A 23,123-nucleotide genomic window follows, 5' to 3' on the forward strand; every position below is an offset into this window, starting at 1 on the left:
AAGAAGAGTCGTAGCAGCCTGCAGTGACGTCATCGCTTCCTGGTTATTATTTACTTTCATTTTATGTCTTTGTGAAGCTGCAGATGATTGTCTCCGTGTAGAGGTGAGTAAGGCCTACGGTTCACTGCTGGGCTCTGACTCTGATTTGCTTCACTCAGAGCGGTGAGTTTGTGACACTCAGAATGAGGAGAAATCTTTTTTTTTCTGCAGGTTTCTGTGCTTCAGCTGACTCTGTGATGTCGCTGTGTGAGAACAAAGTGGAGCTTCCTCCTCCCTCTAAAGCCACTCTGTGTGGAGACGAGATCACCAAAGCTCAGAGGTCAGATGACTTTCTTTACTGCCAGGGACTCTTCTGCATGCTACAGCTCTGCATTTAAATCACTGCACCATCATTTTTATTCACATGTAAAACTGTGTGTGTGAAGCCCAGAGAAGCAGCACAGACCCCACACAGCCCACCGTGAACCTGAACCCAACTGTATGTCCGTGATGAGCGACCAATCAAATGAGCGCTATATTGATTTCCAACAAGGAGCACAGGAAACAAAGTGAGTTTTTGTCAGCATTAAAACTTAACAGTTATGCTGAATATGTGACCTTTGAAACATTTATCAATATTTTATCAGGATACGTCAGAGAAAACAATCTCCTAAACCTGAACTCGTCTGTGTGTCCACGATGAGCAGCAGCTCAAATGAGCGATATATTGATTTCAAACAAGCACCAGTGGAGACAAGGTGAGTTGTTTAAATTTAAATTTATTTAGGCCAAAAATCTATCAAATCTACCTGCCCTTTGTGGAAAAAGTACTTTCTCCTAAACCTAATAACTGGTTGTGCCACCCTTGGCAGCGTAGACTGCAGTCAAGTGTGTGCCAGAAACATGTAAATTTTACAAAGAAAAGGAGGCAAATACTTTTCAAACCACTGTATTTATTTATTATATTATTTTAATCTGTGACAGTTAAACTGAATTTGTGACCTTTGATACATTTCCTATTGTTCCCCGGACCCAGCTGTGTGTCAATGATGAGCGACCAGTCCAATGAGCGACATATTGACTTCAAACAAGGATCACAAGACACAAAGTGAGTTGTTGTCAGCATTAAAACTTAACAATTTATTCTCTATTAAAATGTTTTACAGTTAAGCTGAATGTGTGACCTTTGATACATTTACCGATATTTTATCAGGAAACATCGGAGAAAAAAATCTCCTAAACCTGAACCCGTCTGTGTGTCCACGATGAGCAGCAGCTCAAATGAGCGATATATTGATTTCAGCCGAGATACAGAGAACAGTCAGAACCTGCCTGCTAATGAAGGGTAAGGATGGAAAGCTACCAGAAATATTTAACTGGACTTTAGCAAATAAAACATTTTAACCAGGAGTTAATTAACTTCATGCTGTTCATTGTAATTATGTGTTTTCTTGCCCATATGCAGCTGGTTATCCTTCATAAAGAACTGGATCATGGATGCGATCGTGAATTTATTACAAAGATTATTTGTGAAACAGTAAGTCGTTGCATTACATCTTACTAATTATTCATTGTTTTTGTCTCTACAGAGCTGCAAGGAGACGAAGCATGTGGTTGAGAATGTTGTGACTAAAAGAAACCTGAACATAGAGATGTAGTGGTAGCACATCTGTCCACCAAGCCAGACATCAGCTGTTTACAATAACATCTGTCACTCACTGCAGCCAAGGGGCATCTTTTCTTCTTCATTTAACCTTATCTGCTGTTATTCAGGTTACAACAGATACCAGCATCTTCTGAACCTGATTCATCAGCACCCACAACGTGCGATGAATCTGTTCTTCATAACTCCAGCGATGAACTCGACTCTGTTAACGAGGCGTAAGTACTTCAGGATGATAGTGAAAACTGAATACTAGCGCTCATCTTAGTGAAACGTTGAAGTTTCCAGTATAACCAGTCGGAGAACCTAAAGAGGAGCAGTAGGAGGTTGTAGATGACTTGCTTCAGAGAACTTCAGAAGTTTACAGTGAAGGAGGGGGAGTTAGTGCAAGCTGTTAGGACTAGACCCAGCTGAGGATGCTGAAAGCTACAGAAACCTGTTAATTCTTAAAAGCTTCAGCATCACTCACTGCTCACAGTCACTCACATTCACTGTTTGAGACCAAATGTTACTAGATGGACCTTTGCCTTGTGGTTGTTTTTGTGTGAACAGATATGATGGGAGCTAATTTTTCACAATTCTTCCAGATTTGACGAGGAAAGTACAGAGGCTCCAAGTGATCAGCCTGCCCAGCAGCATCAATCACATCCGGACTCAGTCTTTATCTTTATGGTGTGTACAACAACTTCTTTTACATGTGTTTTATTCTCAGTCATCTCCATGCTGCACTTGTGTCTGATGGTCATTGTGATGATTTAAATCTGGTTTCATTAATTGTTATATCCTGTTCAAGCTGCTGGAGGACAACATTATCACTTTTGTGAAAAATGAGCTGAAGAAGATCCAGAAGGTGTTGTTTCCAGATAACTCAGAGAGTCAGATGGAGGAAGAGATGCTGCTGGGGGGCGAGGGTGAAGAACACAAGAACAGAGAGGCATTGGTGAAGCTCGCCCTGCATTTCCTGAGGAAAATGGAACAGAACGGCATGGCTGACTATCTGCAGAACAGTAAGTAAAATGAGCCTGATCAGTAAATGTGACAGATCATTGCAGTCATTTATCAGTGTTTTCATGGATGAGCAGTTGACAGAAATTGCACATTGTACTATATTTGATCTGTTTGGGTGCAATTATTTAAAAATTCAGTTCCTGAACCATATACCGATTCTGTCTTTTATTTAGAAAATTCCTCACTTAGCACATTAGCACTCATCACATTAGCAGTTTTGGTCCTAACCCCCCCCCCCCCCCCCAAAAAAAACCCTAATAACTGATTTTTGTGAGTGTAGAAATTCTTAAATAGGGCTGTGCAATATCATATTGTCTATGGTAAATATAAGTTAGTATGTGATATAAGGGTCGCATCATGATATAATTTCTACAGCAATGCAATTTAAGTTCCCTAGTGCATGAGACAAACCCAGGCATGTCTGCAAACTGTCAGCATCTAATAGCAATATAGTACCAAAGAAACAACGCTGCCCAAAAAATAACAAAGGAACAGGTTAATTCAACTTCTGGGGATTGTTTCAACTGCTTTGATGTTCAAGAAATAACAACAGGTGTACTAGAAGGGGAACAATGAGGCAACACCCAAAAGGTGGAGAAACTGACATTTTTCTCTCCTCATCCTTTCTGATGTTTTTTTTTTCACTGGTTTTGGATTTGGCTGGGGTCAGCGTCACTGGTGGTCCATATCCAGACCATTCAGAGACCTCCTATGCACTGAGTGGTCTTAGTTTTTTCACTAACTATGGCTGCCCATCTCTGAACCTGGTCTCAGTTTTTAGTTTACTTCCTGTTAAAAGTGAGTTTTTCCTTCCTACAGTCACCAAGTTGTTGCTCAAGGGGGCCGTTTGATTGTTGGAGTTTTCTCTGTATTATTGTAGGGTCTTTACCTTACAGTATAAAACAGGGGTGGGCAACTCCAGGCCTCGAGGGCCGGTGTCCTGCAGGTTTTAGATGTGTCTTTGATCCAACACAGCTGAATCAAATGGCTAAATTACCTCTTCAACATGTCTTGTAGTTCTCCAGAGGCCTAGTAATGAACTAATCCTTTAATTCAGGTGGGTTGAACCAGGGTGATATCTAAAACCTGCAGGACACTAGCCCTCGAGGCCTGGATTTGCCCACCCCTGGTATAAAATATAAAGCTCCTTGAGGTGACTACTGTTGTGTTTGGCACTGTATAAATAAAATTAAACTGCTTGGCGGGACATGGGCCCCCTGGCACTGTTGGGCCCCTGCTGCGGGGTGGATGGCACTTGGGTCTCGGGTCTGTGTGCCTGGAGCTCAGACTGCTCTGGTGGAGCCTGCGGGGCTCTCCTCTGCTCTTCTCTGAGTAGGGGTTGCGGTTGTCCCTGCAATGGCCGTCCTCGGGCTCAGGCTCTCTCTCCCTCTCCTTCTGTTAACTTTTTGACAGTTTCTCTTTCTTGTTATGTAAAATATGTTTCATAATGTGATATTATTGTGCAGTTCCTAAAGAATTACCAGTTTTAGTTACTTTAGGTGTTGTTAAAATAAAGTATTTAGCAGTTGTTTTATAACTGAAATTTCCAGTGAAAACACTACCTGAGCTACATTTATGCTTACGTGTCACTACTATTGCGCTGCTGCTGCTGGTACCTTGTTTCAGTAGATTTAGACTTCAAATTAGGTGGTCTATAATTGGTTACAGTAACACATTAAAAAAGAAGGATATGAAATGTCCTTTATTTACTTGCACTTATAAATTGCGCTGCCTGCAAGGATCAATAAAATGCTCAGTATCTTTTTTTAAGGAGTTTTGTCACATGACACCATGCAGAGGTTGCTCAAGTGTCATCCACCACATTGGACTTGAATCACAGTTGCTATGTGTTGGGGGAAAACTCTGTAAAAGACCCAGGAGAAATAAAGACACAATGAGACAAAGTTACTTTCTTTATCAAACGTGTACACGGGTGAGCTGCTAAGAACAACTCACACCATGCACAGTGGCTTGGTAATTTTTATAGGAAAGACAGTGAGAACAGGATAAGAAAATACAAAACAAATAAAATAAACAACTCCATATGTGGCGCTAGTCTCGTCAGCAGAGAGCTGGGAGAAGGCTGTGAGAGATAAAACAATCTAAAACAATATGTCCCAAAACAGTATGTCTTTGCTGAGAAAGTCTAAAAAGATAATTCTAAACTAATCTAACCATAGGCAAAGGGCAGACAAAAGGCATCTTTGTACATTTAAAAGAAGGTAAAGAAACATAGAATCATTTTTCCTGTAACATTCCCCCCTGTTTAACTTATTTTAAATGTATACAACAATTGTCTATGAAAATTATTTATTAAGTATCTTAGGCAATTTTTAATTTCCAAAAATCTTCAAAATGTCAGCATAGCAGAAATGGCAGTCAGTTGGTCTAAAGAATAAAACAAAAGAAAATAATAAAAAGAAAAACATAATAAAACAAAAGAAAATAAAAAGAAAAACATAGTAAATGAAAATCATAGTAAATGAAATAACAAGTGGAATAAACAAGAAAAAATAATAAAACTACAAAAAATAAAGGATAAAAACCTTATATTTTAAAACGAAAACTTACAAAAAATAAAAGGATGAAAAGTAAAATGAAAACTTTATATTTAAAAATGATGAAAACCTAATATGTAAAATGAAAACTTCAAAAAATACAAGGATGAAAACCTTATATTTAAAATGATGCAAACCTTAAATTGAAAACTTTATATGTAAAATAATGAAAACTTCATGTTTAAAATGAAAACTTTATGTTTAAAACTGAAGACTTCAAAAAAAAAATAAGAGTATGAAAATGTTATAAAAATGAAAAACTTCATGTTTAAAAGTCAAGACTTCAAAAAAATAAAAGCATGAAAACTTGCATAACCTACTAATGTTTTAATCAGTGCATGATCACTTGACAAGTCATTTTTAATCACCACGTCATTTATTAGCAGCTAGTACAAGTTCTCTTCTAATAGAATTGCAACGGGATGTTGTTCTTCTTGAGGCACGGCAATATAAGCAGTCATTGTAGTTGTTATCATCTTTGAAATCATTACTCTTAGGCATGGCAACACACACAACACTAATATGAGCAGTGCTATCATGATGAGACCTAGAAGAAAAAATGGCTTTGCTACAGTAGCCAGCCATGAACCGCTGAACAGCCAGTCAAACCAGCCTTGTGCTGTAGCTGCTCCAGGTGTGTGGTCAGTGACATATTTTTGCAGAGCGGTCAAATTCTGCAAAGCTTCATAAATGTCTCCTCCAGTTTCGTATCCATCAGGGATAAAAGTGCAACATGTTTCCCCGATCAGCTTGCAAACTCCTCCTTGTGATGCTGTTAGCAGGTCTAGTGTCAGTCTGTTCTGCAGCACCATCGTTCTGATGGCCTGCTGTTCTCCTGCTAAGGCAGTTCCCAGGGTCTTAGTCAAGTTGATGTGTCGTAGCAGAGCATATCGGTTGATCTCCACGTGATCCCGCACCTCGGCAACTCCAATGCCGGGGATCAAGCTCTGTAAGAATTTCACTCCTCCTCCCCAGATGCGAAACTCTCCCGGCACTCCAGTGTCCACTGTAATGCCGAAAGAATTGGGGGAGGCGATGTCCACTTCACGTCTCTGCCGGCTGCTTGGGTGATGTGCAACACTTTGCATGAAGAAAACGTGATCTGATAATTCCACCAGGGCGCACAGACCTCCCCAACCTTCAGGGAGTGACAGATAAGCCTTGTTGCCACATAGGAAGTACCAGTCAGCCAAAACTCTGGTTCCTCTGCTGCTGGGTGCCGTCCGTGCACATCCTGTCTGGTACTGAGTCTTTGTTTGTAGTGGCATTCGGTAGCTGTAGTCGGAGCGACAGTTTAGGCCCATCAGCGTCGTGTTACTGGCACAGGTGGCGTTGATTGAACAGGCCATACACTTCCTCTCGTTCCTTGGTGGGCAGAAAGTGTATATGGACTTACATAGGTGAGTAGGCAGCTCCCCCACTGCCCGCGAGCCATTGTTCATCACACATACTGGCAGTTGTGATGCGTTCAGTTTGTTCAGTAGAATTACATCAGGCAGTGGGTCTGAGACTTGGGGCCAGGTCAGTAGGTAGGTCTGTCCGGAACAGTTCACATTTGTGAGTGATGATGACCTCCAGGTTGCTTTTGCTGGGATGCTGTAGTTGGCTTTGGACCAAAGAGTACCGTAGCCTGGATGTGTTGCCAGGCCCAACAGACACCAACTGCGATCTTCAGGTATGCTGTACGGCCACATGCCAGACGTCTGTGAGGATAGGGGCATATGGGTACATGCATAGCAGTCAGTTTTGTTATTCAAGTGAGCTGTAGTGTTCATAAACTGCCACCAGAAGTTAGTGGCGTATCCATGGGGAAACTTGGTGTACTTTCCTTTGTCATACAGTGTCTGCCTTTTCTCCATGTAGCGTGACTTGTTGTCCCTCACGGAAGCAAAGGTGAGGAGCCCGGCCATGGTCAGGGCCGCTGCAGTTGATAAGAGCCACCACGTCATGACGACGGAACACACCCTCCTGTCGCGAGTAGACCCCCCGGCCAGGAAAGCTGACCCCTCCACCGGGCGAGATCACAACAAGCGGGCAAGCCTGCCGTCAGCTGTGTTTAGATGGCTTCACTGACTCGCCTGCAGTGACTCTGATGGATCCAGGATGGTCGTTCCGCAATTTTGCAAGCGGTCGGTGTAGTGAGGAGGACTTGGTATGGCCCCTCCCACCTGGGTGTGCTCCAGTTTTTCCTTTGGAGCACCTTGATCAGAACCCAGTCACCGGGCTTTAGTCTGCAAGACACTGGAGAAACATCATCAGGTTGTTGATTATGTACAACGATCTCTTTGTTTTCTAACAGCTTAGACATCCATTCTGCTAATGTGTTTTCTCTGATTGCTTTGTCTATTGGTTGACTGGTAATAGGCAGTGGAAACGGCCTGCCATGAATGATTTCAAATGGAGTTAGTTTATGGGAGCCTTGTGTTAAGCGCATCCACATTTTCACTAAACCCAAACATTCAGGCCACGGCCTTCCTGTTTCTGCCATGCATTTCCTGAGCCTTTGTTTTATAGTGCCGTTAGTTCTCTCTACAAGGCCTGCGCTCTGAGGGTGATAAGCACAGTGGTGTTTTATGCTGAAACCGAGTGCTTCAGAGACCTTAGTGATGACATCATTTACAAAATGAGTGCCGTTGTCTGACCGTATCAAAGCTGGGATGCCATATGTGGGTATGAAGTGATTGCACAGGCACTTTGCTACTGAAATTGCATCTGCCTTTTTCACTGGATAGATTTCCGGCCACTTTGAGAACACGTCTATAACCACTAGGGCGTATTTTGACCCTTGACATTCGCTTAGTTCAATAAAATCCATATGAATTGTGTGAAAAGGATGAGGCGGAGTTGGAAAACGGCCTCTTTGTGGTCGCAGGTTACCCTGAGCATTATATTTTTGACACGTCATGCACGTTCTGACAAATTGTTTTGCTGAAGTTTCAAAATTTACAGTGTAGAATTTACAGTGTAGAATTTACAGTGTAGAAATGAGAGTTGACAATACTGGTTAGTCCCCCCGTTGACAAATGCGTACAGCCATGAGTCACTAATGCCGCCATTTTGTGGAGGAATTTTGGCAACACTGGCTTGCCATAACACATCATTAAGTCGTTTGTCAGAACTGCACCGTGTTTTAGCCATTTTGCCTGCTCTGCTGTGCTTGCTGCTTTTTGTTCATTTTTCAACACATCCAGTGGAATCTGATGTGTGTTTACTGCCATCAATGTCATGTTTGCCTGTTGTGCCGCCTATTTTGCTGCTCTGTCAGCAAAATTGTTGCCTGTAGTAATGAAAGAGTCAGTAGGCGTTGTAAGAGGTTGGCATGCTGGTTTGCCAATTGGTGTAATCATTCCTCTGGTTTTCCAGATTTTTTGCAAAATGATGCACAGCAGAGAAAACATACTGGCTGTCTATATAAATGGTTATTTGTTTATCTTTGTGTATTTCACATGCGCAACAATCTCGTGTGAAGTGACCTTCCTCTCCACGGTTCTAGCAGGCGTTGTCTCTATGTTATCTGCTGTTTCTGCGTGGCTGTCTGCGGCCTTGGTGTTTGTGACTTTGCTCGCCTCTCTGTTCCTGATAGCCACCTGCGAATTAGTGTTTTAGTCTGTTGTCAACAGTCAGCCTTATTTTTAAGTTACAGAATGCTTTTCCCTTTTTTTGTTTTTTGTTTTTTTTGTTTGGGAGAATAGATGCAACTCTACATTTTCACTTAAGGCAGTTTTAGATAATTTCTAGTTCTTCAAACAATGCATGGATCTCACACATTTCAAACTTTCAAGTTAGGGTTGTTTCCCATTTATACAAATATATATATTTAACTTTGCATTGCTCACAGCTCATAGCTCACAGCTCTAAACCTAGGCATTTTTCAATCATATGCCTAATCACTATGTGTCACTGTGATTCTCAAGTATGGTCACAAGTTCGTTTAAATTCGTTTCCAAAACCAACAAAATAATCAAACAAAAACAAAAAACATAAACGTGTCAGGACACAAAAGAAAAAGAAAAAAAAAAAAAAAATGCTGCCACCCGAACAAGGCAGAAGTCTGCATATGTTGGCTTTTAATAGCATGCAGCTTGTAACATGGTAGACTAATGTGCCTGTGTTAATTCAGCTCCATATTATTGGGTGAAGTTGCACTGGGTTGGGAGTGGTTTTGTGGTTGTCACATTTTTGGTGAGCCAATGGCTGGAATGAGGTTGGACTAATTAGAGGCAGGTGTACTTGATTGCACTGATACACTGGTCTACTTATAGCCCACACTACAACCACTGCTGTGTTGTTTTGTCTCTCTGTGCAGGTATGTAATGTGATGAAATCAGATATGTTTGGGATGGATTGGTTTTGCGCTATGAATTTTATATTAAGTGTGTCGTTTTGTCTCTCTGTGCAGTCCAGGGCCTATTATATGCCACAGCCTAAAGGCAGCTGGGTTGCAGAGGCTTGAGTGACCACTGACTATATGCTTGCAGGGTGGTGGGTCTCCAAGTACGACTTCTAACCCTGTTAAAGGCAACATGTGGAGTGCAACTTGGCCGTGTGTCATAGCTGTCTCTGGCCTTGGGACTGTGTGTTTTTATACAATTCTTAAGTGGGACACTGGACTGTTTTATCTTTTATCTCTTGATATATTTTTCGTCAATAAATTATCTTTTAGAATTTTATTGACTGACATCTTTTTGCCCATGACTGAGACGGTTGGTCAGACCTACAGTCTTTCTTTGGGTGTGTTACAGCAGCTTCTGCTCTAAAAGAAACAAATAAATAAAAAGAAAAGAAAATGTGTAACATGCTCATCAGCTTAGCAGTGTCTACATATTTAATTCAGCTTCTCAATCCTGTAGTTTTAGCTGTTGTCTACAGGGTTTTGCTTATTGGTTGTTATTATAGGCGTGCTCTATATCTCAGCAATGTGTCATTCTAGAATGATAAGTTTCAAGCTGGTCAAGTGCCTCTATGCACTTCATTAGTTTAGTTATTCTCTGTATTGTCTTCATCTCACATGTCATTACACTGAGTTTCAGCAAACCTTAAGCTTGATGCAGACTACTGCGTAACAATTATCCACCTCACATCATAACCGACTAAGGTGCCTCTTCATATTAATATTATGTCATTGTTAATATTATCATCTTTGTCTTATATAACAGCAATAGCATATTATAATATTTTATTAGTGTGTACCATTATACTACTACTGAGCCAATTTGTTAGTTAGGATCATCTTATTCAGCAAACAGATAATTTAGAATTCATCCAATCTGCGGTCACATTTGTTCTCTCTGTTGCATGGCGGACCAGGCAGTTCTATTATAATATATTATTTATATTTTATTTTGTATCCATCAAGGGCTTCAGATGACCTGCAGAATCATCCTTTTCCCAGGGTGGAGACAGTTACCTTTTCACACACTGTCCTTGGCTGAACAATGACACAGCCTTAATATACCTTATTAAAATATTTTCGTGTGAATTATTTGCTTTATATTCATTTTATACATGCTGGGCATGGTCATCATGTCAACTGTGTTTCATTGTTAATATCACTTTACAGGTTGTTATCCTTGCTATTATTAATTTCAAGTACTCTAAAGATAATTTCTACTGTAATTTTCCCTTTGTTCATCTTTATTTCGTACTTTTTATATTTATATCTACTCAGTGGGGTCTGTTTTCAACCCTTTTAAACTACTTCAAACTACTGTGATCTCTAGTTTTCACTTAATAAGGGATTATTAAGTTCTTCCTGATATGGGTGGTGCTGCAGATGCGGCTGCAGGAGTGGGTGATGGTTTACTAAAGGGATTGTGGGAACTGCACAGTGTCTCGTCTTCTGGTTTTACTAAACTGGCAGTTGAGTTCTGTTCTTCTGACTGTTTATATTTTGTTTTCTTAAATCTCTCAGTTTACAGACACTGTTTTTGTCCGGCGTCTGGACTTTTCTTTTCTCACCACTGCTCGTCAGCAGGAGTGAGTTTTAATTTCACTTGCTTGATTACCCATCTTATTTATGTATTTACTTATTTTTGTTTAAGTAATATATACACAATACAGCTGCTATCACCTTCGCTGGTATTAGAGACGAGAGTGGTTGCTCACACGCCCTTCTACTTTCGGACTATTTCCAAAAGCGGTGTGAACTTTACGAGACGGAACTCGACCGTTCTCTCAACTCACCAGCACGTCAGTGAATAGCAGTAAAAGAAAAACACAGTAGGAGCAGCTCAGTCTCTTATTGGACCGTGAAAATTCAGCTTGCTCCATTAATTAAAACAATACACACACACACATTCACATTCACAGCTTCGACGCGCGCGACCGGAACCCTTATAATAAGGGGAGCTCCCAGAGCTACTTACTCCCTAGACCCAGTCTAGACCCAGCTGGGGGAGCTACCCAGAGCTCCAAAGCTACCAGTCGACGAGCTTCCAAAGCTTCCAGTCGACGAGCTACGCTACCAGTCGACGAGCTCCCAGAGCTACCAGTCGACGAGCTACTTCCGCTATTTTAAATTCCCTGAATTCAAAATGCGCTTTTACGCAAGATTGTGTCAGTGTGTCTGTATCTACCTGGTCGGTGTCGCCGGGTCTGGTCCACCTCGATCGGGTCCCACCACCGTGGGTCGCTTTCTAAGACGTTGGCCAAGACCCGAATTTAACGCTCTTGGTCTTTTTCCACACACCTGGTGTGTGGGCTGTCGACAGGCGAACAACGTGGACTGGTCACGGAGATGGGACACGATGGAGGTGATCCGGCTGTCGAAGGACCAAGAAATGTTGGGGGAAAACTCTGTAAAAGACCCAGGAGAAATAAAGACACAATGAGACAAAGTTACTTTCTTTATCAAACGTGTACACGGGTGAGCTGCTAAGAACAACTCACACCATGCACAGTGGCTTGGTAATTTTTATAGGAAAGACAGTGAGAACAGGATAAGAAAATACAAAACAAATAAAATAAACAACTCCATATGTGGCGCTAGTCTCGTCAGCAGAGAGCTGGGAGAAGGCTGTGAGAGATAAAACAATCTAAAACAATATGTCCCAAAACAGTATGTCTTTGCTGAGAAAGTCTAAAAAGATAATTCTAAACTAATCTAACCATAGGCAAAGGGCAGACAAAAGGCATCTTTGTACATTTAAAAGAAGGTAAAGAAACATAGAATCATTTTTCCTGTAACACTATGGAAAAATGTGAAAATAACCTAGGTTACACTCTCATTCCCAAAATAGGAACTGAACATTTTAGATTAAATGAGAATCTCTTCTAAGTGTATCCAATAACACTAAACGAACAAGAAATTATACTACACTGTTTTTTTTGGGGTTTTTTTTCAAATTCGTTTTTTTTTTAACTTTAATTAAATTACTGGTTCATTTACTCTTTTATTGATAACAAGAGAAGAACCATAACAGCATATTCTGTTGTACTTCATTATATTTCTGCTACCTTCTGAATTCTTCTGCCATTATTATCCCAAGATGGGAAAATAACAGCACCTACTGTTCACAAGGCATATACAGTACTGTTACAACTGTAAACTTTGTTTGTGCTTTTATTTGGTAGATTTTTGCTCACTGATGCAATTTCTGTCCATTTAGAACTTTTTGCTCCACAATGTCAACGTAAACTTAAAAGTAATCTGAAGAAGAAGTCCCAGTGTGTGTTTGAGGGGATCGCTAAAGCAGGAAACCCAACCCTTCTGAATCAGATCTACACTGAGCTCTACATCACAGAGGGAGGGACTGCAGAAGTCAATAATGAACATGAGGTCAGACAGCTCGCAACAGCATCCAGGAAGCCAGACAGATCAGAAACAACAATCAGACGAGAAGACATCTTTAAAAAGTCACCTGGAAGAGATGAACCAATCAGAACAGTGCTGACAAAAGGAGTGGCTGGCATTGGGAAAACAGTCTTAATTCAAAAGTTTACGCTAGACTGGGCTGAAGAACAAGCTAACCAGGACATCCAGTTTACATTTCCATTTACATTCAGAGAGCTGAATGTGTTGAAAGAGAAAAAGTTCAGCTTGGTGGGACTTGTTCATCACTTCTTTACTGAAACCAAAAAAGCAGGAATTTACTGGTTTGAACACTTCCAAGTTGTGTTCATCTTGGATGGTCTGGATGAGTGTCGACTTCCTCTGGACTTCCACCGCAGTGAAACTCTAACTGATATTACACAGTCCGCCTCAGTGGGTGTGCTTCTTACAAACCTCATCAGGGGGAAACTGCTTCCCTCCGCTCATGTCTGGATAACCACACGGCCTGCAGCAGCCAGTCAGATTCCTCCTGAGTTTGTTCAGATGGTGACAGAAGTCAGAGGGTTCACCGATGAACAGAAGGAGGAGTACTTCAGGAAGAGATTCAGAGATGAGGAACAGGCCAGCAGGATCATCTCCCACATCAAATCATCACGAAGCCTCCACATCATGTGCCATATCCCAGTCTTCTGCTGGATCACTGCTACTGTTCTGGAGAATATGTTGAAAACCAGAGAGGGAGGAATATTACCTAAGACTCTGACTGAGATGTACATCTATTTCCTGGTGGTTCAGTCCAAAGTAAGGAAGATCAAGTATGATGGTGGTGCTGAGACAGATTGTCACTGGGGTCCAGAAAGCAAGAAGATGATTGAATCTCTGGGAAAACTGGCTTTTGACCAGCTAGAGAAAGGAAACCTGATCTTTTATGAATCAGACCTGACGGAGTGTGGCATTGATATTAGAGCAGCCTCAGTGTGCTCAGGAGTGTTCACACAGATCTTTAAAGAGGAAAAGGGGCTATATCAGAACCCAGTGTTCTGCTTCATCCATCTGAGCGTTCAGGAGTTTCTGGCTGCTCTTCATGTCCATCTGGCCTTCATCAACTCTGGAGTCAGCGTGCTACCAGAGGAACAAACAGCATCTCAGACATCTGAAACGCCTAAAAATAAGATTGTAAAAACAGACTTCTACCAACGTGCTGTGGACAATGCTTTGCAGAGTCCAAATGGACACCTGGACTTGTTCCTCCGCTTCCTCCTGGGTCTTTCATTGCAGTCAAATCAGGATCTTCTAAAAGGCCTGCAGACACAGACAGAAAGCAGTTCAGAAACCAATCAAAAAACAGTCCAGTACATTAAGATGAAGATAAGTGAGAATCTGTCTGCAGAAAAAAGCATCAATCTGTTCCACTGTCTCAATGAACTGAATGACCGTTCTCTAGTGGAGGAGATCCAACAGTCCCTGAGTTCAAGAACCCTCTCTGTGGATAAACTGTCTACTGCCCAGTGGTCAGCTCTGGTCTTCATCTTACTGTCATCAGAAAATGATCTGGATGAGTTTGTCCTGAAGAAATACTCTGCTTCGGAGGAGGCTCTTCTGAGGCTGCTGCCAGTGATCAAAGCCTCCAAAAAAGCCATGTAAGTACACAGACAGGTACACATTTATTGAAAACAGGAAAGCAGCATTTCTTTTGTTTCAGTATTTAAAAATCTGTTTGTTTGTTTTTTCACATTCTGTTTTTAGACTGACTGACTGTAACCTCTCAAAGACAAGCTGTGAAGCTCTGACTTCAGTTCTCAGTAACCCAGTCTCTAGTCTGCTTGAGCTAGACCTGAGTAACAACACACTGCAGAATTCTGGGGTGAAAGCACTTTCTGTTGAACTGGGGAGCCCACACTGGAAACTGGAGACTCTAAGGTATGGATAAATAATATAAATAACTGATATGGTCAGATCAGACATGTAACAATCTTTAACCTGTGAAAAAACAGGTTATGGAATCACAATGAGTGTCATGTGTCCTCCCTCTTTCATCCCTAACTAAGCACCATCCTTTACAAATTTTTCAGCTCGGGATACTGAAAATAGAAAATGAAAATAAATTGGACTTGTGTTGTTTTCTTGTTCGGCAGACTGTCAGGCTGTCAGATTACAGAGGATGGCTGTAGGTATCTTGTCTCAGCTCTCAACTCTAACCTTACCCACTTGAAAGAACTGGACTTGAGCTACAATAATCCAGGGGACTCAGGAGTACAACTGTTGTCAGATGGACTAGAGCATTCGTTACGAAAGTTAGAAACTCTGAGGTCAGTTCTTATGATTATTTTTAATTTTTCTCTTTTTGGTATCTTTGTTTCCTTTTTGAGGATTTTCAGTGTGTGCAAAAAACTCTGCTCTTTACATATTCAATTCAATTTTATTTATATAGCGCCAAATCACAACAACAGTCGCCTCAAGGCACTTTATATTGTACAGTAGATACAGAGGAAAAACCCAACAATCATATGACCCCCTATGAGCAAGCACTCTGGCGACAGTGGAAAGGAAAAACTCCCTTTTAACAGGAAGAAACCTCCAGCAGAACCATGCTCAGGGAGGGGCGGGGTCATCTGCTGCCACTGGTTGGGGTGAGAGAAGGAAGACATGATGAAATACATGCTGTGGAAGAGAGACAGAGGTTAATAACAGATATGATTCAATGCCGAGAGGTCTATTAACACATAGTGAGTGAGAAAGGTGACTGGAAAGGAAAACTCAGTGCATCATGGGAATCCCCCAGCAGCCTACGTCTATTGCAGCATAACTATGGGAGGATTCAGGGTCACCTGATCCAGCCCTAACTATATGCTTTAGCAAAAAGGAAAGTTTGAAGCCTAATCTTAAAAGTAGAGATCGTGTCTGTCTCCCGAATCCAAATTGGAAGCTGGTTCCACAGAAGAGGGGCCTGAAAACTGAAGGCTCTCCCGCCCGTTCTACTTTTAAATACTTTAGGAACAACAAGTAAGCCTGCAGTGTGAGAGCAAAGTGCTCTAATAGGGTAATATGGTACTACAAGATCATTACGATAAGATGGGACCTGATTATTTAAGACCTTGTATGTGAGGAGCAGGATTTTGAATTCAATTCTGGATTTAACAGGAAGCCAATGAAGGGAAGCCAAAACAGGAGAAATCTGCTCTCTCTTTCTAGTCCCTGTCAGTACTCTTGCTGCAGCATTTTGGATTAACTGAAGGCTTTTCAGGGAGTTTTTTGGACATCCTGATAATAATGAATTGCAGTAGTCCAGCCTAGAAGTAATAAATGCATGAACTATTTTTTCAGCATCACCCTGAGACAGGATATTTCTAACTCTCGAGATGTTGTGCAAATGGAAGAAAGCAGTCTTACATGTTTGTTTAATATGTGTATTGAAGGACATGTCTTGGTCAAAAACGACCCCAAGGTTCCTCACAGTGTTACTGGAGGCCAAGGTAATGCCATCTAGAGTAAGAATCTGGTTAGATATCACATTTTTAAGATTTTCAGGGCCAAGTAAAATGACCTCAGTTTTATCTGAATTAAGAAGCAGAAAGTTAGCGGCCATCCAGGTCTTTATGTCTTTAAGACATTCCCGCAGTTTAACTAATTGGTGTGTGTTATCTGACTTCATGGACAGATAGAGCTGGGTGTCATCAGCATAGCAGTGAAAATGTATGCTATGACTTCTGATGATGCTGCCTAAGGGAAGCATGTATAATGTAAACAGAATTGGTCCTAGCACTGAACCCTGTGGAACTCCATAACTGACCTTAGTGTGTGAAGAGGACTCTCCATTTACATGCACAAATTGGAGTCTATTAGATAGATATGATACAAACCACTGCAGCGCAGTACCTGAAATACCTACAGTGTGCTCTAATCGTGCTAATAGAATATTATGCTCAACAGTATCGAACGCTGCGCTGAGGTCTAGCAGGACAAGCGGAGAGATGAGTCCACTGTCAGAGGCCATAAGAAGATCATTTGTAACCTTCACTAAAGCTGTTTCTGTGCTGTGATGAGCTCTGAAACCTGATTGAAACTCTTCAAATAAGCCATTCCTCTGCAGATGATGTTAGCTGTTTGACAACTACTCTTTCGAGGATTTTTGATATGAAAGGAAGGTTGGAGATTGGCCTATAATTAGCTAAGACTGCTGGGTCTAGAGATGGCTTTTTAAGTAAGGGTTTAACTACTGCCAGCTTGAAGGCCTGTGGTACATAGCCGATTATTAGAGATGAGTTGATCATATTTAGGATTGAAGAATTAATTAATGGCAGGACTTCTTTGAGCAATTTTGTAGGAATGGGGGTCTAAAAGACATGTTGATGGTTTGGAGGAAGTAATTATTGAAGTTAACTCAGAAAGATCAATTGGAGAAAAATAGTCTAACTTAACATCAATGGTACTAAGAGTAGCTGTAGATAATATTACATCTGCGGGATGATTATTGGTAATTTTTTCTCTAATGATAAAAATTTTATTTGTGAAGAAGTTCATGAAGTCATTACTAGTTAATGTTAAAGGGATGGTTGGCTCAACTTTTTGTTTTTGGAGCTCTGACTTTTTGTCAGCCTGGCTACAGAGCTGAAGAGAAACCTGGGGTTGTTCTTATTTTCTTCAATCAGTGATGAATAGTAAAATGTTCTGGCTTTGCGGAGGGCTTTCATATAAAGCAACAAACTATTTCTCCAGGCTAAATGATGATCCTTTAAATTTGTGACACGCCATTTCCTCTCTAGCTTACGAGTTATCTGCTTTAGGCTACGTGTTTGGGAACTATACCACAGAGTCAGGTACTTCTGATTTGAGATCTTAGTTTTCACAGGAGCTACAGTATCCAGAGTCGTACGTAGTGAGGAGGTAAAATTATTAACAAGATAATCGACCTCTGTTGGAGTAGCGTTCAGGTAGCTGCTCTGCTCTGTATTGGTACAGGGCATTGAAGATGATAACTGTAGGTGGATTATATTCTTAAACTTAGTTACAGCACTTTCAGAAAGACATCTACTGTGATAAAGTCTACTCTCCACTGCTGTGTAATCAATTATTGTAAATGTAAATGTTATCAGGAAATGATCAGACAGGAGAGGGTTTTCAGGAAACACTGTTAAATGTTCAGTTTCTATGCCATATGTTAAAACAAGATCTAGAGTGTGATTAAAGTGGTGGGTGGGTTCTTTTACATTTTGAGAGAAGCCAATTGAGTCTAATAACAGATTAAATGCCATGTTGAGGCTGTCACTTTTAGCATCTACATGATTGTTAAAATCACCCACAATAATTATGCTATCTGAGCTGAGCACTAAATCAGATAAAAAGTCTGAGAAATCAGACAGAAACTCTGTGTAAGGTCCAGGTGGACAATAGATGATAACAAGTAAGACTGGTTTCTGAGGTTTACAGCTGGGGTGGACAAGGCTAAGCATCAGGCTTTCAAATGAATTAAAAGTCTGTCTCAGTCTTTCGTTGATTGATAGGCTGGTGTGAAAAATTGCTGCCATACCGCCCCCTCTGCCTGTGCTTCGAGATTTCTGGTAGTTAGAATGACTCGGGGGTGTTGATTCATTTAAACTAACATAATCATCCTGCTGCAACCAGGTTTCTGTAAGGCAGAGTAAATCGATTTGCTGATCAATTATTAAGTCATGTACTAACAGGGACTTGGAGGAGAGAGACCTAATATTTAATAATCCACATTTCACTGTTTTACTCTTTGTTTCAGATGTGGATACTGTATTGTTCTTTCTTTGTGATTTTTTTATGTTTAACTTGTTTATTGCTGGTTTTTAGTTTTTCGTCTGTTTGGGAGCTGACACAGTCTCAATGGAAATGGGGTTTTAGGGGGGTAACAGGAGGAGAGAAGCTGCAGAGAGGCGTGTAAGACTGCAACTCTGCTTCCTGGTCCCAACTCTGGATAGTCATATTTTGGGGGGTTTAATAAATTTGTCCATATTTCTAGAAATGAGAACTGCTCCATCCAAAGTGGGATTAATGCCGTCTCTCCTAACAAGACCAGGTTTCCTCCAGAAGGTCTGCCAATTATCTATGAAGCCCACATCGTTTCTGGGACACCACTCAGACAGCCAGCAATTTAAGGAGAACATACGGCTAAACATGTCACTCCTGGTCTGATTGGGGAGGGGGAGTCTGACATTGCCACAGATTTTCATATAGCCACAGATTTATTGAAGGGGGGATGCCTTACAATATAAAGTGACTTGAGAACACTGTTGTTGTGATATGATGCTGTATAAATAAAACTGAATTAAATTGAATGTTGTGACTTTGAGGACTAGCTGTGGGAGTAAAACAGCACAGCAGAAAACTTTATCGATCCTTTAAAAGCAGATACAAGTACCAACATTTTTATATTTGGCCATCTGGAGCCATTTGAGTTACTTCATGATTGCTAATGGCATATAGAGCACTTAACCACAGTATACATGCTTGCATAAATCAAATATATTTATTCAATTTATGGGTACATGGTTTTCTTAATTCAGTTATTTATACAAGATATTATCTAAAAATTCTCTCAGTGCCTTTTAAATCACAAGGTATGAATTCTGAACTAGTGCTGTCCCCTGAAAAGTTCAGCTTACTGTGCTTTACCCTTACCTAATTTGATCCTGTGTAAATTGTCTGGGATGTGATTTCAACAAAACATCTACCTGTATTTGTACATCACTATGACCCTCATAGAAAATTATGGGAAAAAAATGTATTGTACAGTAGAGTTTGTAAATAATCTGAGCCTATTATTTACAAATAATCTGAGACTTTTAAAGTATCTGTATAAAAATGTATGATTTGACAGTAAGATAACTTAAAAGCCAATTTTGTTTTCTAATATGTTGCGCCAGACCCTAAACACTGCTCAAAATCTACTAAGGGATTCATGCAGAGGAACAAGTACAATGTTCTGGAATGGCCATCTCAGTCCCCAGACCTGAATATTATTGAAAATCTATGGTGTGACTGTCCATGCTCGGAAACCATCAAACCTGACTGAACTGGATATGTTTTGTAAAGACGAAAGGTCCAAAATACCTTCAACCAGAATCCAGACTCTCATTGGAAGCTATAAGAAGTGTTTGGAGGCATTATTTCTGCAAAAGGAGGATCTACTAAATATTGATGTAATTTTTCTGTTGGGGTGCCCAAATTTATGCACCTGCCTAATTTAGTTTAAGTAACTATTGCACACTATTGCTGATCCAAACAACCAATGATTTATGAAGGAAAAACATGAAAATTATCAGGAGTGCCCAAACTTTTGCATACCACTGTAGTTGATAAGATTTTATGCTCATTTTTAGATTATTTGTTTATTCAAACCAATCATTGTGTCCTATTCATTATTGTCTTTTCAGACTGAGTGTCTGCAACCTGTCAGAAAAAAGCTGTGAAGCTCTTTCTCCAGCTCTCTCCTGCCAGTCATCGAGTCTGAGAGAGCTGGACCTGAATAACAACAACCTGAAGGATACAGGAGTGAAGGCACTGTCCACTGGACTGGAAAGTCAACACTGCAAACTGGAAACTCTCAGGTTAAGATTAGCCTCTGCAATCAGTATTTACACTGTGAATTAAGATGACTGTTTCTCTGCTTACATTGTTATATTATAATATTTATTTTTATTACGTTTTCTATTGGGACACCTGATTATTGGTTGAAGTTAATGGTCTGGATTATAATTAAAGAAACAAAATGTGATGATAATAATCAGCTTAATTAAATGATAGATCACAGTACGTCAGCGTTTTGTTGCTTTAGTAGCTTATCCAGCCTCATTTTGTGTGCCTCCAGGCTTTCGGGCTGCTTGATCACAAAGGATGGCTGTGCTTCTCTGGCCTCAGCTCTGAACTCCAACACCTCTCATCTGAAAGTGCTGGACTTGAGTTACAATCATCCAGAGGATGCAGGAGTAGAGCTTCAGACTGGAGTAAAGGATCAACGCTGGAAACTGGAAAACCTAAGGTCGATGAGATGACATTATTGTTAATGACTGAGCACAATGGGTGTTGATACACTGGATGTAATTTCTGTTTTTGCATGTTGAAAGATATGGTGCTGATATTTGTCATTTCAGGGTGGAACCTGCTGGAGCAGAGTGGTTGAAACCAGGATTGAAGAAGTGTAAGTGTTTTGTTTTTTTAATTCATAAAGATAAAACAGTAAATATTAAGCTGTCTTTATATTTTGGTGTCATTCTCTTAAGATTATCACTGATATTGTGAAGTGTTAAAGGAACAGCTGGTAGATTAACTCCAGCTGCATTGTCTCTTTTCTTGACAGATCTCTCTAAACTTACAGTCAACACAAATACAATAAACAAAAATCTCAAACTGTCTATGAATAACATGAAGGTGACACATACGAGAAACAACTTCATATATCCCGATCATGCTGACAGATTTGTTGACTGGTGTCAGCTGCTGTGTAAAGATGTTTTACATGGTCGGTGTTACTGGGAGGTGGAGTGGACAGGTGAGGTTGACATATCAGTAAGTTACAGAGGAATTGCAAGGAAAGGAGAACGAAAAAACTGCAGATTTGGAGAGAATCCTCAGTCCTGGAGTCTGGACTGCTCTAATGCCCGCGGCTACACTGTGTATCACAATCAGAGAATATCAGTCATTCACCCCTCATCCTCCTTGTCCCCTTCCTGTGGCCCTAAGCGAGTAGCAGTGTATGTGGACTGTCCTGCTGGCACTCTGTCCTTCTACAATGTCTCCAGTGACTCTCTGATCCACCTCCACACCTTCAACACCACATTCACTGAACCTCTTTATCCTGGCTTTGGAGTCTGGCACCATTCATGTGGTTCCTCAGTGCGTCTGTGTTCTGTGCAGGTAGAAGTATCTCCTTCTGTTAGATAAGCTGTGTAACTGCAGATGCACAGACAAATCTGCAGGCTCTCATGGACTCAGAATCACGTTTAACGTCTACATGAGGGATTTCTTAAGAATTTAAAGATTGTGTCTCATTATTGCAGTGATTCTGTAACTGCTGAGTGTCTTTAGTGTCTTATGTGAACAATTCTGACCTGCCTGGTTGTTTAAAGATAGATGTCTTTCATGTTCACTCTCACTTTTTGTTTGAATATTTGGAGCATCTGTGTATGTTTTATAGTTTCACTTTTTTTTTTCTCTGAAATGAGACAAAATCAAAAACGTAAACTTTGAAGACCAAATGAAACTTTAAACGTTTATTTTACAACACTAGTTTATGTACATAGTATACATGCAGTATTATATAATTGATATAGAAGGGTGTGTTGTAGATATGTATAAATCATTTTATTTAGTATTAGAGGGGAAAAAACAACTCTTGAAATACACCTTCTGTCTTTGTGCTGTCTTGTTAGCACAACTGGTATTAGAAACAGACGACTCTGGAACGTATGTCGTTTTGTATTCAACACAAAGTGGGTTTCCTTGCCACCAGCAAGTTTCAAACAGTTGTTCACTGGTGTTACGGCCTTAGCTGGGCCTCCTCCTGAAGGTGCCTGTGTGGGCGTGTCACACTACCTCTTCTGCCTGAGGTGCCACCTTTCCCTTTTACACAGCTGACTCACGTCAGTAATTAAGGAGATTTAAGCCCAGGGAAAGGTGAGCTCTGGGCCAGAGTGCCGTTGCAGCTAGTGAGCTGTGTGTGTGTTTGTGAGTGGTTACAGCTAGTGAGCTGTGTTATTGTGGTTTGCAGCTAGTGAGCTGCTCTCCTTCTTTTTGGCTTACGTTTTACTTTATTGACCAATGCCTGAGTTTGGTTTTTCTTAAATGGTGATAGCGGCTTGTCCGTCTCTTTTAGTTGAGTTTGAAAGGGAACTTTAATAAAACTCTTTGATTTAACCCTTTTGCCTCCTTGACTCCTTTTTCTGACCCGGTCACTTTTTGTTACTTTCCCCTCACCGCCTAGACCCCTCAGGGGAACGTAACACTGGCACAAACTGCTCAATCCAGAAAAACTAAAACTTCGTGAAATTCACCTCAAATATAAATGTGTTTGTATGGATTTGAATATTGCAAACAGAAATAATGTCCCAGGTTGAAGCTGAGTTGTTGTTAGCAATAAAAGACTACTTGCATAAATACACTGACATCTCAATGCAATAAAGGT

General features: G+C 40.7%; 2 protein-coding genes across 3 annotated transcripts; one reads left to right on the top strand and one right to left on the bottom strand.

Annotated features, from left to right (window-relative positions):
• The first annotated feature begins 17 nt into the window (after nucleotides 1-17).
• Nucleotides 18-22,855, top strand: LOC309687692 (NLR family CARD domain-containing protein 3-like). Of its 2 annotated transcripts, XM_082502820.1 has the most exons (17): nucleotides 18-103; nucleotides 211-319; nucleotides 426-548; nucleotides 627-737; nucleotides 1,016-1,087; nucleotides 1,193-1,324; nucleotides 1,445-1,516; nucleotides 1,753-1,860; nucleotides 2,230-2,314; nucleotides 2,436-2,649; nucleotides 12,816-14,619; nucleotides 14,726-14,899; nucleotides 15,115-15,288; nucleotides 20,377-20,550; nucleotides 20,811-20,981; nucleotides 21,094-21,140; nucleotides 21,300-22,855. In XM_082502820.1, the coding sequence occupies exons 2-17, from the start codon at nucleotides 237-239 to the stop codon at nucleotides 21,881-21,883; spliced, it is 4,128 nt and encodes a 1,375-aa protein (XP_082358946.1). In that variant the 5' UTR covers nucleotides 18-103; nucleotides 211-236; the 3' UTR covers nucleotides 21,884-22,855. The 2 variants fall into 2 exon arrangements, with proteins under 2 accessions (XP_082358946.1, XP_082358947.1); XM_082502821.1 differs by lacking the exons at nucleotides 18-103; nucleotides 211-319; nucleotides 426-548; ... (1 more) ...; nucleotides 1,016-1,087; nucleotides 1,445-1,516 and having other exon boundaries at nucleotides 1,245-1,324; nucleotides 1,569-1,860.
• LOC309687699 (uncharacterized protein) lies at nucleotides 4,556-12,390 on the bottom strand. The gene is made up of 2 exons (XM_082502842.1): nucleotides 11,784-12,390; nucleotides 4,556-7,449 (listed from the first exon to the last, which is right to left on the bottom strand). Exon 2 carries the CDS (start codon nucleotides 7,155-7,157, stop codon nucleotides 5,595-5,597), a length of 1,563 nt encoding a protein of 520 aa, XP_082358968.1. The 5' UTR covers nucleotides 7,158-7,449; nucleotides 11,784-12,390; the 3' UTR covers nucleotides 4,556-5,594.
• Nucleotides 22,856-23,123: the final 268 nt, after the last annotated feature.

The sequence above is a fragment of the Aulonocara stuartgranti genome (assembly GCF_965226115.1).
Source record: "Aulonocara stuartgranti genome assembly, chromosome: 2".
Classification (NCBI taxonomy): domain Eukaryota; kingdom Metazoa; phylum Chordata; class Actinopteri; order Cichliformes; family Cichlidae; genus Aulonocara; species Aulonocara stuartgranti.

Coding starts and splice junctions, on each gene's coding strand:
- LOC309687692 (XM_082502820.1), top strand. CDS start 237: ATGTCGCTGTGTGAGAACAAAGTGGAGCTTCCTCCTCCCTCTAAAGCC. Junction 2,315..2,435: donor ACTCAGTCTTTATCTTTATG/GTGTGTACAACA, acceptor ATCCTGTTCAAG/CTGCTGGAGGACAACATTAT. Junction 2,650..12,815: donor GGCTGACTATCTGCAGAACA/GTAAGTAAAATG, acceptor CTGTCCATTTAG/AACTTTTTGCTCCACAATGT.
- LOC309687699 (XM_082502842.1), bottom strand. CDS start 7,157: ATGACGTGGTGGCTCTTATCAACTGCAGCGGCCCTGACCATGGCCGGG.